Genomic DNA, 20,255 nt, shown 5'->3' with positions numbered 1-20,255 from the left:
GCTGCTGAAATGTATGGGAGAATCCAGGGATTAGATTGGTTTCAAAGACATGGTCTTTTCCTTTTAGGGGTCCAGGTCCCATCACTCCTTTACAATCCATTACAGTCACTGATAAATGTCTTAAGAATCTTTAGAGACTTATCTTTGAATCTCTCAGCACCACACCACCTATACTTGGAGCCACTGGTTACAACAAATGGAGAAGTTTTGAATGCTGTGGATAAGTTCACTTACCTTGGCAATATACTTTCTAGGGATGTACACATCAATAATGAGGTTGACACAGGCATTGCCAGAGCCAGTTCAGTGTTTGGGAGACTCCAAAGGAGAAAGCATGTGAGAAAAGAGGTATTAGACTACCAACTGAAGGTCTACAGAGCCATTGTGCTGACCTCATTGTTGTATGTCTGTGAAACATGGACAGTCTACCAGCACCATGCCAGGAAACTGAACCGCTTCCATTTGAATTATCAGATAGTAAGTGATTAATAAACAGAAAACATATTGTTGTTGTGCATCCTTCATTCTTACAGAGAATCAATGACATCACGAGGGTCATGTTTTGCCTTGAGAGTGAATTAGATTTAAGTGAGACAGAGCGTGCAGAGTCATCAGCCTCACTCTTTCCTCCAGAGTCATAGAAGTCTAGTGGCAAGACAAAAGTCAAGATAACTGGCAATGACCCAGATACAGTGAGTGACCTTGGTCTTTCTAAATTAAGATCTTTCCCAGGCCTCAGTTTATCTGAGACAATGCCCATTCAATGACTAAATGGCAAGATATAAGTCAAGATGACTGGTGATGGTCCACAAAAACATAATTTAGAGCTGAAAGGGACTCTAGGTCTAGATCTACTCCATCCCTCTCATTCTACAGACAAGAAAACAGATCCTGGAAAGTTAAGTAATTTGTCCAAGTTCCTGTAGGGAGTAAATGGCAAAGACAGTTCCTCTGCCTCTAAATCCAGCATGTCATTTATTCAACCACATCCATTCCCTTCATTCTACTCATGTGGTTACCAACCTAATTCAGGCCTTTTTCACTTTTTACCTGGATTATTGCAATACCCTCCTACTTGGTCTTCCTGCCTTGCTTTTCTGTTTTTCAATCCAGCCTTCCCACTGCTGCCAAAGTGATGTTCGTAAAGTATAATTCAGACCATGTCACTTTCTTATTAAATAAACTCCAGTGAATCAAATACAAAATTTCTTCTCCGCCCCTCTGCCCCCCGCATTTAAAGCCATTCGTGGTCTGACTCCAACCTGTTTTCTTATTACATTTTACTCCCCTTCACACTCCACCCTCCAGGCAATAGGCTTGTTTGCTGTTTTTCACAAGAACATTCCATCTTTAATATTCTTAACTTTGAGTGAATAAAGAATCCACAGCTGCGAACATTTATTCTCATTAATCTTCCATGCCTGCAACTCCTCTTCTCTTCACCTCTGAGAGTTCCTAGATACCTTTGAAGCTCAGCACAGAGGCCATCTCTTACCTGAGATCTGCTCCATTCTTCTTCCCTATCAGTTGCAAATGCTGACCTCCCACAAGTTACCTCATATCTACTTTACATATATTTTTAGCGTTCCCTCTGGGGTTACTTCCTCAAATGGATACATTCTGAAGCTGCAGTCTCAGCAGAATAGTTTTCACTTTGGATCTAAGGGTTCTAGGAATAACTGGGATGGGCTGTGATTCTACAACTCTTGCTCCTGAACCCCCATCAGTGGGCTCCATCCACATCAATACTCAACTGAGTGACACCATTAAACTTTATAAAATGGATTTTCTGAGAAGGTATAGCAAGAATACTGTTCCCCCAAACCAGAGGCCTATTCCCATCTTGCACAATAAAATCATTAGATAGGATGGACCCAAACTTGAAGTTCAAAAGTGGGAATACACACAGAGAACACATGAAGCAGAGGAATACCTCACAGTGCCTGTCACTTCCAATTTTCTTCTTTTATGAAATCCTTAGCAAGTTTCCCTTATGTTTAATTCTTTGCTGGGTAGGCCACCCACCTAGGGTCTGAGAGTTTGTGCTTCTGCTAAGTCCATGGCCAGCATTAATTGCAGGATGTTATTCCTTGAAGCTTTTGCCACTTCTACTCTAGTGATCACAGTTGGTCCCACCATTCAGTTATGATGAAACTTCCAATGAGACATTTGGATTTAGCAAATTCAGAAAGTGCCTGTGAACTTCTATCTTAGATTACTTATCTGCCTAAGATGAGAAGGAATAAGTGAAAGAGGCAGAGGCATCCATGTGCTCATAGCCAAGGCTGCGTGGACAACAGTGCTGCCACCCAGTGTTGTGCTGGTAAATATTTAATAACCAACTCTCCAGAAAAAATATATATGTGACATACTTTTAAATTAAATCTACATTATTAACATTTTTCTCTGTCACTTTCTTAAGTCCAGATAATTAACAAAAGAGTGGCTCAGTTTCTGATCTGTAGTATTTGCTGATTTCTAAGGTACAAACATTTACATTGAAAATGTAATTATTGCCTTTCCCCTAACATTGCACCAAAGGCAAAGAAGGAAGCCATTGTTCCTCGCAAGACAGAAGCCAAGTCCAAGACCTTGAAGGCCAAGGAGTCAGTGTTGAAGGGTGTCCATAGCCACAAAAAGGAGAAGATCTGAACATCCCCCACCTTCCAGCAACCCAAGACACTAAGACTAAGAAGGTAGCCCAAATACCCTCGGAAAAGTGCCCCTCAGAGAAACAAGCTTGATCACTATGCCATTATTAAATTTCCCTTGACCACTGAGTCTGCTATGAAGAAGACTGAGGACAACAACACCCTAGTCTTCATTGTGGACGTCACATCAGATCAAGCATCAGATCAAGCAGGCAGTAAAAAAACTACATGACATCGACATGGCCAAGGTCAACACACTGATCTGGCCTGATGGAGAGAAGAAAGCCTATGCCTGGCTTGCTCCAGACGATGTTGTTTTGGATGTTGCCACCAAAACTGGAATCATCTAAACTGTATCCAGCTGTCCCATTGCACCTACAATAAGAAGTTTTCCCCAAAATAAGAAATGTAATTAATTGGTTGTCTTGAGCCAGTTTGAATTGACTCTAGTATACCACTGCTGCCGCCCTTCCACCACTTTGTTCTTGGGATTATCTCAAAGTAGTCTTGTTTCACTCAAAGCCACAAAGGAATGTGAAGAGTGAAATATGAAATAACTGAGGAAACAAAGGTTTGAGCTTCTGAGCATATCAATTTATTAAGCAATGCATACCAACTGCATAATAAATTGGGACCAGAATTCCTCATCTTGCCAGTGGACCATGAATACAGGAAGAGACAGATTTTTATGTATTAAAAGAAAACAACAGGATATAAACCAGGATACAAGATCAGGTAATTCCGTTTCTTACAGGAGAAAAGATTACTGACTTTCCAAGTTGGTTAGGGGAGAATGAATAGGTACAATTCCCTGAAATCGGAAAAAAGAGGTATCCTACTCCCTCCAAGTGTCTGTATTCAATCAAAGGAACGTGGAAACAATAACTGAATGATCAGTATAGAGCTAGTTTTCGGATAAGACTTATGGGTTACTTGAGATGTACAATCATGATAAAACTTCTTGTATCAATATTCAGAGTTGACTAAGTTTCTGATCAGTACAACCTAGGGCCTAAGTTAAGCCTCTCTAAGTAACAGGTAAAGGTAATATAGCTATTCAGTTATACAGGGCTAAATGTAAAAAATGAAATAGTTTTCTCATAATTCTCATATTTGAATCAAGTTTTCTTATAAGACAGAAATTGGGCCAGACCAATAATTGAGTAGAAAGGGAAATGAACTAGCTCTAGAATTGACTTGCAAGATGGAGTCAGTGTGGTTCACTCAATTCCCACAGGAAAGAAATTGATAGAGGGGCAGACTATTCATTTTTATACTAATTACTACCTTCCAGGCACACAATGGTCTTTCCATGTAGGCCTTCTTTGCTATTCTTTACACATGGCACTCCATCACCTTTCTCCATGCATTTTACTGGTTGCCCACCTGCCATTCAGTTCTGCTTCAGAAATCTCTGTATCTCCAGTAGAAGTTGGTATGTAGTCTAAGCCCCTTGGTCATGCATGACTAAAAACTGGCTCACGAAAGTTTCCCATGGTAGACTGAAAACAAGAAGTGAAGATCTACTCAATGTTCCAAGACTTGTTTCCCCAGTCTCTCCCCATTCCCCCACCCTCACCCCATTACACTCTTCATCTCATCAAAAAGTTATTCTTAACAAACCAGCTGTGGAGTATTTTGAACTGACTATCCATATCATCAATCCAAGAATGCTTTGCAAAACTAGTTGCAATAGACTGGATACTTAGAATTATACAGGAAAACATTACCTACAGATCAATACCTAAAAGAACAATTACCTCAGTGTCCCAGGTAATTATCACAGGTTGCTGCATGTAACAAATACACATTAATTATACATGCAAAAGGCATAACACAATGCGAAGCATGCTGGAAGAGACTGCTTTAGTGACTCAAAGATTAAATTATGTGTAGAATATACACATATTACAACAGTACATGTATATCTACAAAACAAAATCAAATATGCATTGCAGTAAATAAACTTCAACTCATAACAATAGTCCTACAAAAAAAGCAAAACAGTAAACTGTGCACGTAAGCAAAGTCAACAAATAAATCTATATATAATATAGGCATGATATCAATATAAAGCAAATAAGCATAATAAAAGATTATCAAACAAAAAACATCCTTAACCTTTCAACAATTAATACATGCATCAACACAATTGATTATAACACATAAGCAATCAAACAAGCAAAGATTGTCTTAGAAAATGGTCTATCCTTTAAAGGAAACATATTTTGAAATACCGTCCAAACTGCCTTCTAAAACAAAAGATAAAAAATGCAGTGTTTCACATCTAGTGGATACCTGAATACATACTTATGTATATATAGGTTATCTCTCTCCATAGAACATAAACTCTTTGAGGACAGGTACTATTTCATTTTAGTCTTTGTATCTCCAGCACCTGTGTAAAGGCAACCACATTGGCATGCCCAGGATGGCTGCTAGCACAGGTTCTTAGATCTGCTTTAGTAGGAAAGATAGCTGTTTAAAGTGTCAACAATCTGTTTTTAACTGCATGCACTAGTTCAGGGGAAAAGTCAGCACCCTGAATTTCAGAGAAAATCAGAGAAAATATAAGCAGAGAAACAAAGACCAACAGACAGGGCTCTACTGCCTGAATCAAAGCAATATTGCTATACACTTTACATACATCCCTGGATCAAGAGAGCCTTTACATCTGAGCAGTCGGCGAGTTATGAACATATGGCCACTCACAGTCTCAACCAGGGAATCACAAGATCTTTCCCGTAAGTGAGCCCCTCAAAGGAAAATACCAACTCAGAGTACATATATACTTCTCAGAGCCAGAAGGCATCACAACCCTTGTGACTCAGTACCTCATTAGAAATTAGCAAAAAGTGTGAAAGTCTTCCTACAAGCAAGCCTTCCCCAAGCAAGCTTTCCTTAATGGGCTCCACATGAGGCTTATTAATGGGCAGGGAAGATCTTAAATCCCATTAACATTACAACCTGACACATAATAAATGCTTTTTAATTGATCACCCATCATCACCTAGTCAGTGGCAGAACCAGGTCAAGAATTTTGGTTTAGTGTTCTTTCCATTACTACTCACCAATGGGACCATGTTATCAATCAACATGAAGTATATGAATGCGATCTTATGTGAGGAAAATATTTGCATATTAAAAATAAGGATCGTTTTGTTTTTTTCTTTCTATCCCTACCACAGTTCCTGGCACATAATGGCTTCTTAATAATATATACATGTTGAACTGAATTAAAATCTGATGGTCTGCAAAGATGTGATATCACCCCAACTTTTTGCAGAAGTTGTAGAGTTCAAAGGTATGAAATACTGCATATAAAGTCAGCTTATTTCTACTTTTTGACTATGCAGAATTTTCTCTCTTTTTTCTTTTCTTTAATTATTTTTTATAAGAGATGGCTCTCTGGGAGAGGAAAGGAAGGATAGAGGGGGAAAAATTAGATATCAACAAAAGTTATCAATAAAAATCTATTTTAAAAAAGAAAAAATCTGATAGACAAATAGGACATTTTAAATTAGTGAGTACTGATGTGACACAACTTTTAGCTTATGTAAATTGATTTTCAATTACTATCTTATTGTTGGAAAGGACTTCAAAAGATCATCCTATCTAGCTCCTGCAAATGGGTAAAGATACTTCTTAGCTCCATTTTACATATGTATCTGAGTCCCAGAGAGGTTAAGTAACTTGTCTAGTGTTACATAGGGACTAAATAATGAAGAGAACTAGAACCCTGGTCTCCTGCCTCCTAAGCAAATATTCTTTCAAAGACAGAGTAATTGTTTCATCTTGATCAGGTCCTTATATTTTTATCAAAGTGAAAAGATATACATTAAAAACACCAAGTCAACTCAGTTTTTCCAGGGAAACATGGAAGGGAAATGATAACAGTTTTCAATGAGTAGCACAGCTGTATAATTTCCTGAAGAATTTTCAGGATACCAAGAGAACAACCTTGACAGCTAAGTCAACTCTGATAAAATATCTATAAATAATTATCAAAGCCTCTACTTTCATTTTGAAAAAAAATTAGAGTATTCACAGTGAAAGCCCCCAATACCAAGAATTTCTGCATGAAAAAATCTTCCAACTATAAATCATATGGTATGGCTGCCATCAGTTACCAAATAACTAATGTAACTAACATTTTAATAAGGATTAAAAACCCTTTCTCCACAAAGAGCACCTAAATGCAACATCATCAAATGTTTTCCTAAAAGACATATGACCCTGCCATCACACACACAAATAGCATGAGAATTTTTTAAAAACCAGGAAATCAGAGGTAGTTATGTTGTAGAAATATAAATTCCCTACCAAAAAAAAAAAGACATAAATAGGTTGTGTCTATTTTCGTCTTGTCCAATTTCTTGAATGATAATTGAATTTGTTTAGGATGAGTAGCTTAACTTCAACATCTAATTTACATGAAGGCATCAAATGTGAAAAATCACTTTTAGATGATCTGAAAGTTCATTCTTAATAGGCTGTAATGTATTTTGAGATTTACTGACAATAAGCACATCAGAAGTAAATTATGTTTAGCACTAGAAAGGTAGATAAGAAAAGAAAGTCAAAGAAATATATATATATATTTTTTTTTTACAAAAAAATATACACAAGAAAGCAGAAGGGGACTCAGAAACAGGGCAGAAAAATTCCATTTTAATTTAACCAGCCTTTATTTGTCTACTGGGGACATTATGACAAAAAAAACTAACCTTACTTTCAAAGAGCTTATAAGTAAATAACTTGAGGAGGTACAGAGCAACTAAAAACAAGGAGAATGAGGAAATATTTCCCTCTTTATAAGAACCAACATGGAAAGAAGCAAGAAGACAATTCACTCAATGCTCATCATGCAAAAGAAAACACCTTTGCAAGAAATCAGACCTTTCATCAATTCAGTGACTCATTTTGGTGGTAAAGCTTACCTCCATCCCCTCAGTAGAGGTGGTGCGCTATGGATACAGAATGAGGTATATTGGTTTGTTATAAGAATATTTCTTAGTTACAAGGAAGAATTATGTAAAGCCAGGGTAAGGGAATCATTAAGAAGTGACAGCAATGTTTTTTGAAAAAGTATATATTCCTTGAAAAAAGCATCAACTTTCAGTGCCTCCACTTTCTCTCTTCTGAACCTCCTGTAGTTTGGCTTCTGACCTCATTACTCAATTGAAACTGCTTGTTTTTGCTGATGATTTCTTAACTGCCAAAGTTAATAACTACTAATGAATATTCTCTAATCTCTGGGTTTGGGGGAATACTACTCTTTCAGTTCTATTTCTTGAACCACTTCTCGGTTTGCTTTTTTGCATTCATATCACATCCATTATAAGTTTCTGGTCTGGATCCTCTTCTTTTCTCTCTCTCTCTAAATTGTTTCACTTGGTGACCTCATCAACTTCCATGGGTTCATTTATCTCTATGCAGATGATATCCCAGATCTATGTATCCAGTCCTAATCCCTCTCCATATCACTTCATCAGTAGCCAAAGAGATATTTTGAAATGGATCTCCCCATAGGCATCTCAAACTCAACATGTTCAAAACAGAACTCATTATTAAGCAAGGGATAATTGGGACCATCTACCTCCACCAGCCCCTAATGGGGAATTAGAGAGTATCTTCTTCCCCATCCCAATGGACAGTAGGAAGACTTGTTCAGTAATTTTTCAGTTGTGTCCGACTCCTCATGACCTCATTTGGAGTTTTCTTGGCAAAGATAATGGAGTAGTTTACCATTTCTTTCTCCAACTCCTTCTACAGATGAGGCAACTGAGGCAAACAAGTCCCTTGCCCAGAAATTACACAGCTAGCAAGAGGTCACATTTGAACTTAGGAAGATGAGTCTTCTAGACTTAGGCCTGGCATTTAACCACTGCACCACCTAGCTGCTTAGTAGGAAGACAGAACAGCAATATTTGTTGCCAGAAAGTGGAGCCATAGGTTTGTCCCTTCCACAACCAAACTTTATTACCTCATAGCCCTGTTCCCACCAGGTGTAGGAGGCCTACCATCAGCTGGATGCTAAACCTTAGATCCCTATCTCTTTTGGTGATACCGACCCCTTTCCACTCTAACCCTTAAACCCACTATTCTGTTAGTGATCTCTCTGGCCCCTACTTCTGTAGATGTTCTGGACCTTGTCATCTGCCCTGTTATTTTCCCTGTCTTTCTATCTGCCATGAACTGAACATAAATATGAAACCTTCTTTGCGTGTTGTCTCCCCAATTAGAATGTAAGCTCCTTAAGAACTTTCTGTTTGTATCCCCAATATTTGTACTTCCCTATTCCATTCTATTCCAAGGCCACTACCATCCTTCCAGTCACCCAGGTCTGAAATAGGAGTGCTATCTTTGATTTTTTCCTTTCCACATAACCAATGTTTGCCCTTTCTATTTCAGCTTCTCTCATGGACATCCCTTCCTGTCCACTTACTTAGCTCCCACCCAGACCTTATCATCTCTAAACTATTGCAGTAACCCTCTACTTGGTCTCCCTGTATTCTAAGCTGTCTTCCATACAGCCACCAAAATAATTTTCCTAAAATGAAGAAATGACCATGTCATCTCCTTAATCAAGAAGCTTCAAAGTCCTATGTCTAGGAATGAATATAAATTCCTGTTTGGCATAAAAACCTCTTCACAACTTTGTTCCCTCTATTTTTCCAGTCTTGTTATCCATCACTCCCCTCCATGCACTCTGTGACATAGCCATAAAGACATTCTTATTCCTCTCGGTGTTCTATCTTCCATATTTTTGCACAGGCTGGTTTCCTTCAAGATTCAACTTAAATTTTACCTTCTACATGAAATCCACTTTATCCTCCCCAACTACTCCCCAAGCTGATAGTATCCTCCTTCCTCAAATCACCTTCTATTAATTTTGTATATATTCTGTACACGATCATATATGTTCACATTCTCTATTCTACTAGAATATAAGCTCTTTGAGGGCAGGGACTATTTCAGTTGTTTCTGTATTCCAAATACAGCATAGTGCCTGGCACAGGAGGTGGCACATGAGCTGATCCCAGTAAAGCAAGGATGCTAAGAGTTAGAGGTGATGAAGAAATATATTATAGGCATGAAGGATAGCTTGTGCAAAGATAAGAGATGGAATGCCAAGTTTGGGGAAAAGTAAGCAAGCAAGTTAGGCTGGATTTTGTAGTTATGAAAAGGAATGTGAAGAGTCTAGAAATAAATTCTTGAAAAAAGCTTTTATGCACTTTGTAGATCAAAATACCTGAATGATGAGCTTTCTAGCACTTTGTACTACAAGTTACAATGTTGAATATTCAGAAGCAGGATATAGGAAAAAATTTAGGAATATCCTAAAAAACCCCAAATAAACTGTTGGTTTTCAAAAAATTCAATTGAATTCAATGAGAATTGTGTCCACTATTCTTAGTACTAGGGATGTACCAAGACAAAAATTATAGTGCCTATGCTCGAAGAAGTTATATTCTATAAGGGGAAAATAACACATTGTGATGGTAATTTAAATGGGAAGAGCTTTCCCATTCATGTGTAGGCCTATGTTACCTGCTTAAATCACATGGAAACCTAAGTCACATGTGGCATGAGAAGCTTGCTGAATGGGTAGAACAGGAAGGGTGGAGCAGAACTGGAGGAAGTTGGTAAGAGCAGTTAGAATGGAGGGAGGAGAGGACACAGACAAGCAGACAGCTAGGTTTGTGTTTGTTTATTTGTGGGAAGACCCCAGTGGGAGGGGGAGAGAGGTGGAGAAGGCTTGGGAATGTCTTTGTCCCCTGCAGTGCAAATGTGTATTGACTTCTTTGTTACTATGATGGATGTGGCTTTCTGGTGTTGGGATTTGGCTTTCTGATGTTTGAATAAAAGTTTTTCTTTTCCCTTCTATATGGAGAGTCTGTTATACTTTGTGATTCAGAACTACACCAGCATATTCATAGTTGCCACTGGTACTCTGAATATTGCTTGGTGATACATTTGGTGTCTTGAACAGGATCACAGGGTATACAATCTCTATTTGAAGGCAGAAAGGCTTTAGAGGAAGAAATGGATATCCCAGGATAGGAGGATTTATCTTATTCCTCCCTAGCAGGGGAATGGGTTAAAAGAACTGGACCCTGTGAAAACTGGGAACTGAGGTTACAGGAGAGGGAACCTAGAGATTTGGAAAGGTGTTTGCAAGGAATACCAATAGAACCAGGGAAAGAGCTGGCAGGGGTGTGTAGGACAGGTTGGATTTTATTAACAGGCATTATATGTAAAAGCAGAAATGAACCGCTAAAGGAAAAAATTCAGATGGAAAAAGAGTTAGCTAGTTTGCATGAGAATTTTCAGTGTTTGGGCTCTCCTTTAAAAGAGCAAGCTAGAGGTCTCCAGTGGTAGAAGAAAAAAATTGTTCATTTAGCTCAGAGGAAGAGAAAAGCTGACAAAAGAAGTGTGTATGCAACCTTTGTACAGATTCAACCTAATTTTCACAGTGATGACTGCCAGGAAAGTACATGGGAGGAAAATAGAACAAAGTCAGAGTTGGAAAATAAAACAGTGTTAGAGGGACAAGCTTCTCAGGCAGACGCACGCTCAATACTAAGGCAGAAACAGGAGAACCAGGAGGCAATGCAGTGTTTAGGGAGATAATTGAGGATTTTACTCAACAGGTCACAGATATTTTGAGTAGGTGCACCCAAAGAATGGGAGAATCGTTAATATCTTGGATGGTTAGAATCAGTGATGAAGGGGCCAGAGGAGTATCTATAGATGGAGTCGATTGTTTGAAATTCTTAGGTATTAGTTAGAATCCTTTTGTACAGCAAACTCTTAGATATTACAATATTACAAGTCAGATCAGTGGATTATAGATAATTAAAAAAGGTAATTCCTCCCTTGTATGCTGCTGTTCCAGATACCATACCTTAATAGAAAAGATCCAGAAATATGATGGGACTTGGTATGCAGTAATTGATTTAGCCAATGCTTTATCTCAATAGAGGTCCCATTTGAGAGGTCAGTTCTTTAGCTGACATCCAGACCTTGGTCGACGCTAGGTCCAGGGGAGACACATCACAGTCATGGACAGGGGATGGCATCTGACTTAAGTAATCAGCCATCTGCAAGTGGAGGGTACTAACTCTGCAGGAAACAAATCTAGCTAACAAATTTAACAGACAACAAACCAAAAAGAAACAAGGAGGCAATAGCCAGAAGCAGGGTGGTAGGGTCAGCTATGCTTCTGTAGTCCATGAACCCACTATCTTTGCCTCATTCGTGCTAGAATATATGAGTTAAGGGTACAATTTAGTAATCATCTTCTCTTGAATAAACAAACAGTCATAGTATCTTCTTTCTTGTGTACTATAATTTCAGCAGCCTTTGGAACATTATCTGGCTTCCATCTTACCCATACTTTAGCTCCCAATTTTATTCTATCATTAGAACCCAACCTTTCAGTTCCTCTGCTAGTTATTTTGGAAGGAGGGTCAGTTTTCACAAGAGGTGTTATTTCACAAGGAATAATAATCACTTGAATATTCTGTCATTTTTACAAAACTCTGGGTTCTTCATCTAAATTTTGGAATGTCACAATAATTTCTCCTCGATAATTAGAATCTGTCACTCCAACAATACATATATTCTTCAAGCTGCTATTCCTGATTTAGGTAATATCCATCCAAAATTATTTTTAGGAATTCTCATATACATATTCCAGTAGAGATTTTTCTTATTTCTTTTCTATTCAACCCAAAGTCCTCTAAACAATGTAAATCAAATCCTGCCAAACCAGGTGTCACTGACCTCTCAAATGGGACCTCTTGGGAACAGGAACAACTCTACATCCAATTTCAGGAGGAAGTAGCTATAGAAGTGACCTTTGCCCCTTAACCCAAAATTTTAGGCCTCATTTGTTTGAGGTGGAAATGATGGGGTGCTTGTGCTCAAGCCCCACCCTAAGACATTGTTTTATGTGCTTATTCTGTGTGATCCCTGTTATATTGTTGCAAAGTTGTTCACACCAGTTACCTAAGATATTGTTCTATATGCTTATTTTCTGTTATCCCTCTTACGTTTCTGTTGATACCAGTTGCCCCACTGACCTACATAAAGAATATGAAATATCTCCAGGCCAAATGTAATAGTAATTTAAATGGGAGGGTCTTTCCCATTCATTAACAGGCCCATGTGACCTGCTTAAATCACATGGAACCCTAAGTCACTTGTGCTGGGAGGAGCTTGCTGAATGGGTGTAACAAGGAAGGGTGGTACAGAACTGGAAGGAAGTTGGTGAGAGCAGTATTGAGTGGAGGGAGGGGAGGACACAGGCAAGCAGACAGCTAGGCTTGTGAGAAGGCCCCAGCAGGCTAGGGGGTGGAGAAGGCTTGGAATGACTTTGTCCCCTGCAGTGCTAATGTGTATTGACTTCTTTGTAACTATGATGGATTTGGTTTTCCGGTGTCTGAATAAATGTTTTTCTTCTGCTTTCTGTATGGAGAGTCTGTTAGCAGTTAACAACAGTTAACATAGAAAGAAGGTTCCAGATATCTCAATGGAAGAGGTAGGGTAGCACAGGAGAGGATCATGAGGCGTATGAGGAAGCCCAGAGTGGAGGCCAGGGAAGTGAACTTTAGCCTAGATGGACTTCTGTTATGAGTGGAGCCAAAGGGCAGTACATTGTCATATCTTCACAGTAGAAATGGTCATGTAGATTTGGTTACCAAAAAGATGGATAATGAGGAAGTGGGTGGTCTGATTTAATGACTTTGAAAGTATTAATTTTTCCTTTCTTTTCAAGGATAATGCCTAACCATTCTAATTTAAATGTTGTTTTTGGTTTTTATGCCCAGAAGATTTGAAAATTCTCTCAAAAGCAGGTTGCCAAGTTAATCTCATATTATTATAACTCATATAACTCGTTATAACTTAATCTTAGTGAACTGCCTGGGGTCAAAGAAGTCAAATGACTTTCTCACATTCACACAGTAAGTATGGGCTAGCAGGGATGGGGAACCTGTGGCCTTGAGGTCCTCAAGTATAGCCATTTGACTGAATTTAAACTTCACAGAACAAATCTTTTTATGGGGCCACATTCGAGGTCCTACAGGGCCACATGTGGCCTTGAGGCCATAGGTTCCTCACTGCTGGTCTAGAGAAAAGACTTAAATTCTTTAAGAAAATAGGGTTCATGACAACAATGTTGTACATTTTCCACGTTTAACATATCAGTCTTTATCAAATGTCAAATAATGGCAATGCCATATAAGACTTAAAGCCATTTAGAAACAAACGCCAAAACTTGGGTATCTTTAGGACATTTTTCTGCTTGCCTGTAGAAAGATGAGCCCCTAGCAATGAACATCACATCACATCGTTATTTTGAATGGCCTTCGTTTCTGAAACACTTAATCAAGATGCCTTTCTACTTATGCATGGATATGTACTCATTTTGAATGACTTCCTTTGTTCTCAGAGACACACTTCATGATCTTTGAGTTTCACTGTTCTAGAAAACTGGAGTTATTTCATGATCATATGCTACCAACTACAATACCAACTACCAAGACAATAGTCTTACTTCAAGTTGTTGGAGCACTAGATTAGTACTCAATGGAAAGAGCATCAGTCTGGAGACTTGGATTTGAATCCTAATTTTGCTGTCTACTGGCCATGTAAACCCAGGCAAATCACTTAACCTTTGTGCAGCTTTCCTCCGCAACAAAATGGAGAAAATATTTGTACTATGGTGAGAGCTTTGTAAACCTTAAAGTGCTATGGATATATAAGTAGGTATTGTCTGTACAATGTAGAATTCATACAGTTCATACTTGAAAAGTTAGTTCTGCTTTGCCTTTTGGGTTGAGTTTTTTTAATAGATTAAAAGTACAAAGTTCCAGGAAGCTGAAATTCAATTTATGGTTTGAATATTAACTGTGTGACCCTGGACCCTTCACACTGAGCTTCACGTTCCTCATTTGTAAAATGAAGATAACAACACAAGTACTTTTTTGTAAACTTTAATAGTGAAGAATGGAATAAAACATTTTATCTCTTTTTCAAGAGCTTTATGAGGACTCTAACAAATTACTCCATGCTCCCTATATAGAAATCTTGACTAACATTCAGATGCCACCGAATACTATCTTTTCAAGTAACATGTGCTACAATCTATTCAGTTTAAAGTAGAGATATGTCAAATACATTCCAAAAGATACAGAAGGATGAAGTAGAAGGAGAGCTGGCTTTGAAATCAAAGGACTTGAATCCAAATCATGGATCTGTCATTTATCCCATGACCTTAGGCAAATTACTTAGCTTGGTAAGGCCTTAGTTTCCTCATTTGTAAAATGAGAGCACTGAGGTTAGATGACTGCAAAAATTCCCTCTGATTTTAAATGTAAGACACATGAGAAAAAGTCCCAGAAAATGAGTGATCCCACAACAATGGCTCAATTTGAATGGACAATAAGCAAAAATGGAATTTTAAACTTTGTGGATTTTTAAAGTGCACAACACTAAAGCAACTAAAACATTAGCTTCATTTGAGATTTTGATATATTTTTGGTATTTTAAAATATTTCTTACCAAAAGCAACACTATGCCTTTATACAAATTAAAAAAGATCATCAAAAAATTTGGTGACAAAATATTTTAAACTATATTCTTTTAAAAAGCAAATGAATAAAACTATAACTATAGTTATATAAACTAAAACTAAAACTATAAATATTTCTAAAGCCCAAAAGAATGACTGAGTCTTGAATGGCAGCTTTTTAAAACTCATTAGCATATAAGATTAAAAAAAAACTAAAATAAATAAGTCAAATAAAGCATCAGGAATCATTGCACATATCAAAAAGTGAAGATCAATTTCCCTATCTCTGCAATACCCAATGTTCACAGAAATCACTCTGTATATAGTTGGTAACTAGTTGAACTTTTTAATCTAGTTTTCTTTACTATGCAATTACAAATATTTCAAAGACACAGTCAGATGACAGAAAAGAAATTCTTACTTGGAACAACACTATATAAGGTCTACTTTCTTCCAAGTAGAAAGAACTAGAAATGGAAATCAGTAGACTTCAGTAGCTTCCTTTCCCCACTTGACCAATAGCTAGAGTTAGATAACCTAGTTAAATCACCTGATTTCACTGGGTCCTAGTTTTCTCACTTCTTGGGGCAGGAAGTGGTTTGGACTACCATGGGGGTTTTTAGCTTTCTGTGTATCATGAACATTTTTGGCAGTCTGGTGAAGCCCCCTTTTCAGAATGTTTTTAAATGCATAGACTAAGATAAGTAACATTCAAAAAGGAAACCGATTATTCTAAAATACATTCTGTAGACAGGATAACCATGATCTAGCAGTGGGTTTAATAGCTATAGTAATTTCAAAACAGTTATGACCATAAATGTTATTTTTAGATAGCTGCAATTAACGTGCTATGAAAATCTGAGATTTCTATTGACAAAGTCACAGGTACTGCTAAGTGCTAACTACAGTGGTATTTTTTTTTAAACCTATATTCATAATTGAAGGAAATGCTATAAATTTCAGCTGAAGTTAGTGAAAAAAGTACTTTTTTTTCCTCATCCAAGTTTATGGGCCTCCTGAAATCCATCCACTTGATTATGAGAGATCACCAAAGCTCTGAAAAACTCTAAAATACTATGATGCTTTCTAAAATACTAGTATGCTTTCTAGAACAAACACAAGGAAACCAATACAAAGGCATTGAAAAATGAGGGAGTTGTTGAGTTCGTCATATTTTCTTAAGTAAATATTAATCAATTTCAAAGAGATAATGCCAAACATAAATCCACCAATAAGTATTCAGAAAAGGTCACAGAGATTCAGGGTGGACTAAGGAAGGAACCTGTGGTATTCCTGGATGAGGAGAGGTCCCAGACTTTACAAGGTATACTGAAGAGCAAGTTAAGATGCAAGGAGGTACAGTGTAGCTTGGACCCCAGAACAAGAACATGGATGGTCTCAATCACAGCAACTAGCTGAAGCCAACAAAAACACACAAAAACCAACGGGGACAAAAACCTCAGACTAAAGGGGAGCCTACAGTTTTGTAGGAACCAGCAGTGCTTCCCAGCTGACTGACAGAGGTTGAGTCCTGTAGCAGACTACTGTTGCTCAGATGCAAACCCAAATCAGAAACTTGCAGAGCTCAGACAGGGAGGCAATGATATGACTTTGTCCCTAATCAAACCTTATTGGGGCACTGAAAACTTGCAGGTCTCCAGCCTAAACTGTGCCTGAAATCCTGACATAACACCACAAGCAGCAGTAGGATCAGCTCATACCTTCCCTCCACAAGAGTGCAGAGCCTAACATCAAGTCCAAAGTTGGAAAAATGAAGCAACAAAAAAAGAATGCCACCATAAAAAGCCAGGATGGGGACAGGGATATTCAAGACACAACTCAGAAGACAAAGATTCTAAAATATTCACATGCAAAGGGTTAAAGCAAAACAGCTCCAGCACAAATTCAACCACATTTTCCGGGAGAGCAGAGAGTTTAAAATTTTTTTTTTTTTTTATAAATGACAGTGCTAGAGAAAAACATCAGAAAAGAAATGAGAACTATGAAAGAAAAAGTTGGAAAGGAAGTTATAATTTGGCACAAGAAGTACAAAAACTTGCCCAAAGTAACAAAGACCCTGATAATTAGAATGAACCAAACAGAAGCTAATGCCTCCATAAAACAAGAAATACTAAGACAAAGTAAAATGACTGAAAAAAAAAATACAAGAAAATATAAGACACCTCACAGAAAAAAAGAGACCGAGAAAACAGATCAGTGAAAAAAACTTAAGGATCATTGTACTACCTCAATGCCATGACCAAAAAGGAGCCTAGATATCATATTCCAAGAAATTTTTTTTAAAAAACAGAACTTATTGCTAGTATCGTATACACACACACACACACACACACACACACACACACACACACACACAGATGAAAAGCCTCTTCCAGTGTTTTATGTAGCAATCGACCTCAGATTGTCAAACTTAGGCAATCCTCACTAAGTTTGGAGAGGCCCATGACTAGAAGACTGGCCACCAAGAGGTAAGTCTCATTAAGCAATGCAAGGAACTGAGTTGTGACATGTATCACTGGTCAGCAAGGATCTTTTAAAATACTGAGATACAAAGAATACATTCACATATTGAGACTCATCTGGTTTTTGTTAGGATTTGGGGGGCAGGAGGTGTAGGAGGTAGGAGTGGTGTTCCTGTCCAGAAGACTCAAGATGACTTTATCCATGACAAAGACAAATGAAATCACTGGGGGGGGGTGGTGGTGGTAAGAAAGACCACAGCTGACTCTTAAAAGAAACCTTCAAAAAAAATTGTGGGTAAAAATATTGAACAGAGGATAAAATACAAAAGCTTTCTGAAACAAAATGGAATTCTAAATATGAAAGCTATGTTGTTTTGTGTCAGTAATAATTTTGACTTTAAACCATTTATTACTTTACCCAAAATAATTTTCCTCTTCACACACTGGAGTTTCTTCAATAATCTCAAAGCATTTAAACATGAACTTTTAAATTTAATATTTGGAACATTTGGATAGATAAGGATAACTTTAAAATAAGTTATCTGAGAACAGGCATAAAGAAAGTGACAATAATTCTTAAAGAAGCATCTGTTGAAGTGTAAAATTTTGAAAAAAGTAAAAAGTTAGGTAAAGACTAGTGAGTTGAATACCAATTATTCACAGTGTATTAACTGAAGAGCTAACAGATCAAGTAATATGTCCATATTTTAAAAAAAAGCATTTTTCCCTATCCATGAATAATGTTACTGATAAAAGACAAGGCCTAACATCTAAGAAAGATTTAATTTTCTCTTGGAACTTTTAAATATTCTAACATATGCTCCTTAATATACAGCAAACACACAGACAAGAGGAGCTGACAAATACATTCATAATCTTAACTGATTATTGTTTAGAAAGGAAAAAATAACAGTAGTTAAGCACTTACAAATACTATGGGATGTGGGTACTAGGAATATAGTAAATAGCAAGAAATTAAGATGTGTAAAAAGCATCAGTCTGAAGAAGAACAATGTTAGATTTTAAGAGAATAGCATGATGAAAAAAATTTACAGCAGCATTTGGTCATACCCAGACCAAGTTTGGCAAATTTCATGGGAACTCCCTTTACACTAGAATGGAGGATGCAAAAAGGGAGTCTACGTGTGCTTCAACTACAAGTACAAAATGCCCAAGGCCAAAAGATGCTGCACTTTCTATCCTTTTCACTCAACAAATCTACAAGATGATTAATACTGACTTTATTTTTAGTGCCAGCGTGGATTCTTGATGTTTTAGAGCTTGCCATCTTGTGTGAATTTTAAGTGATAACAGATATTACAATAGCGACAAATGCATACAATTTTCAGTAAAATATAGTACTTCATTATATTCACGCTGACTCAGAGCACTAATGTGATTGCAATCTTAAAATTACACAGCACAGGATTATCTAAAAACCTCTAAATGGAAAATGAATATAAAATACTTCTAGAATAATCAATATCTTTAAATGTTAATTTGGGAAATTTAAAAAAAACAAACAAAAAAAGGGCTTAATTTGAATCCCTAAAAGGAAAAATATCCAAGATCATAAAAAAAATCTGTTAACATTAAAAATAATTCAGTACAGTAAAATTTAACACGACTCAAGCTGTGTGAACATGCCAATACCATCATATCATTTATTAATTTCAAACAACTGTTCAAGACAATGTAAGAGAATAGTTCAATTGACTAAATGATAAATTTAGTTGGTGTGTAGGGATACAGTCAAGGAGGTCTTTAACATAACTGTAGAATATAGGCTTAATTAAGGAGCCCAGCACAATTATAAATTTTAGATTCGTGTAAGCCACTTTAAAAACATTATCTGTATTGCATTTAAATTCAACCTAATGAGTTTGCCAGATGATATATTAGTTTATAAAAACACTTGCCAAATCATTATCACAATTCAATTTTCAGAAACAGAAGAAACCATGGAAAGTTAAAAAAAATGCATATACTATTTTTTATTATGGTTGTTAGCTGGATGAAAACAAACGATAAACTGCTAAAAGGATTTTTAACAATAGAAAAAGATTTTTGCGTAAGTTACAACACAATTTTGATTAAACAATACAACTGTATTATATTCTTGCACCAAATGCAAAAGCAAAGTTAAACAATTAGAAATCAAGGAAATGGATGTTCAAATAATGTCTCACATATTTTCACTTATGTTTTAAATTTCAGACTAGAGAGTGGGGAATAAGAGGGGAAAAAACCCAACAGGTACACTGTAATAATAGTCTTTATGCCCTCCAATTGTAATGCTTTCTTAAAAGCTTTAGGGTATTGATTCCCTCATTGTAGATTATGTATCATCTCCTCTTTTGCTATGAGGTGTGTGGTTTTGTTAACTAGAGACATCAGTGAGTTCAGTTTCTGAGACCAGTCATTTAGTAAGTTATTTGGGTCCTTCGGTCTCTGGAAATTGATAATTCCTGCCAACCTGTCTACTTTAGCAAAAATGGTCTTATTGACTACTAAGTTTGAAAGAAATGCTTCTGATTC

General features: G+C 37.0%; 1 protein-coding gene across 1 annotated transcript in view; it reads right to left on the bottom strand.

Moving 5' to 3' along the window:
* Positions 1–19,353: 19,353 nt before the first annotated feature.
* The window catches only part of PSMD12 (proteasome 26S subunit, non-ATPase 12), a 30,566-nt gene continuing 29,664 nt past the window's right edge, over positions 19,354–20,255 (bottom strand). The window contains exon 11 of the mRNA XM_072645463.1: positions 19,354–20,255. Coding sequence (XP_072501564.1) covers positions 20,046–20,255 — 210 coding nt within the window. The 3' untranslated portion in view covers positions 19,354–20,045.

This window comes from Notamacropus eugenii, chromosome 2 (assembly GCF_028372415.1).
Source record: "Notamacropus eugenii isolate mMacEug1 chromosome 2, mMacEug1.pri_v2, whole genome shotgun sequence".
Lineage (NCBI taxonomy): Eukaryota > Metazoa > Chordata > Mammalia > Diprotodontia > Macropodidae > Notamacropus > Notamacropus eugenii.
Note: the sequence above shows the minus strand (reverse complement) of the source record. Positions and strands in the feature narration are given on the sequence as shown.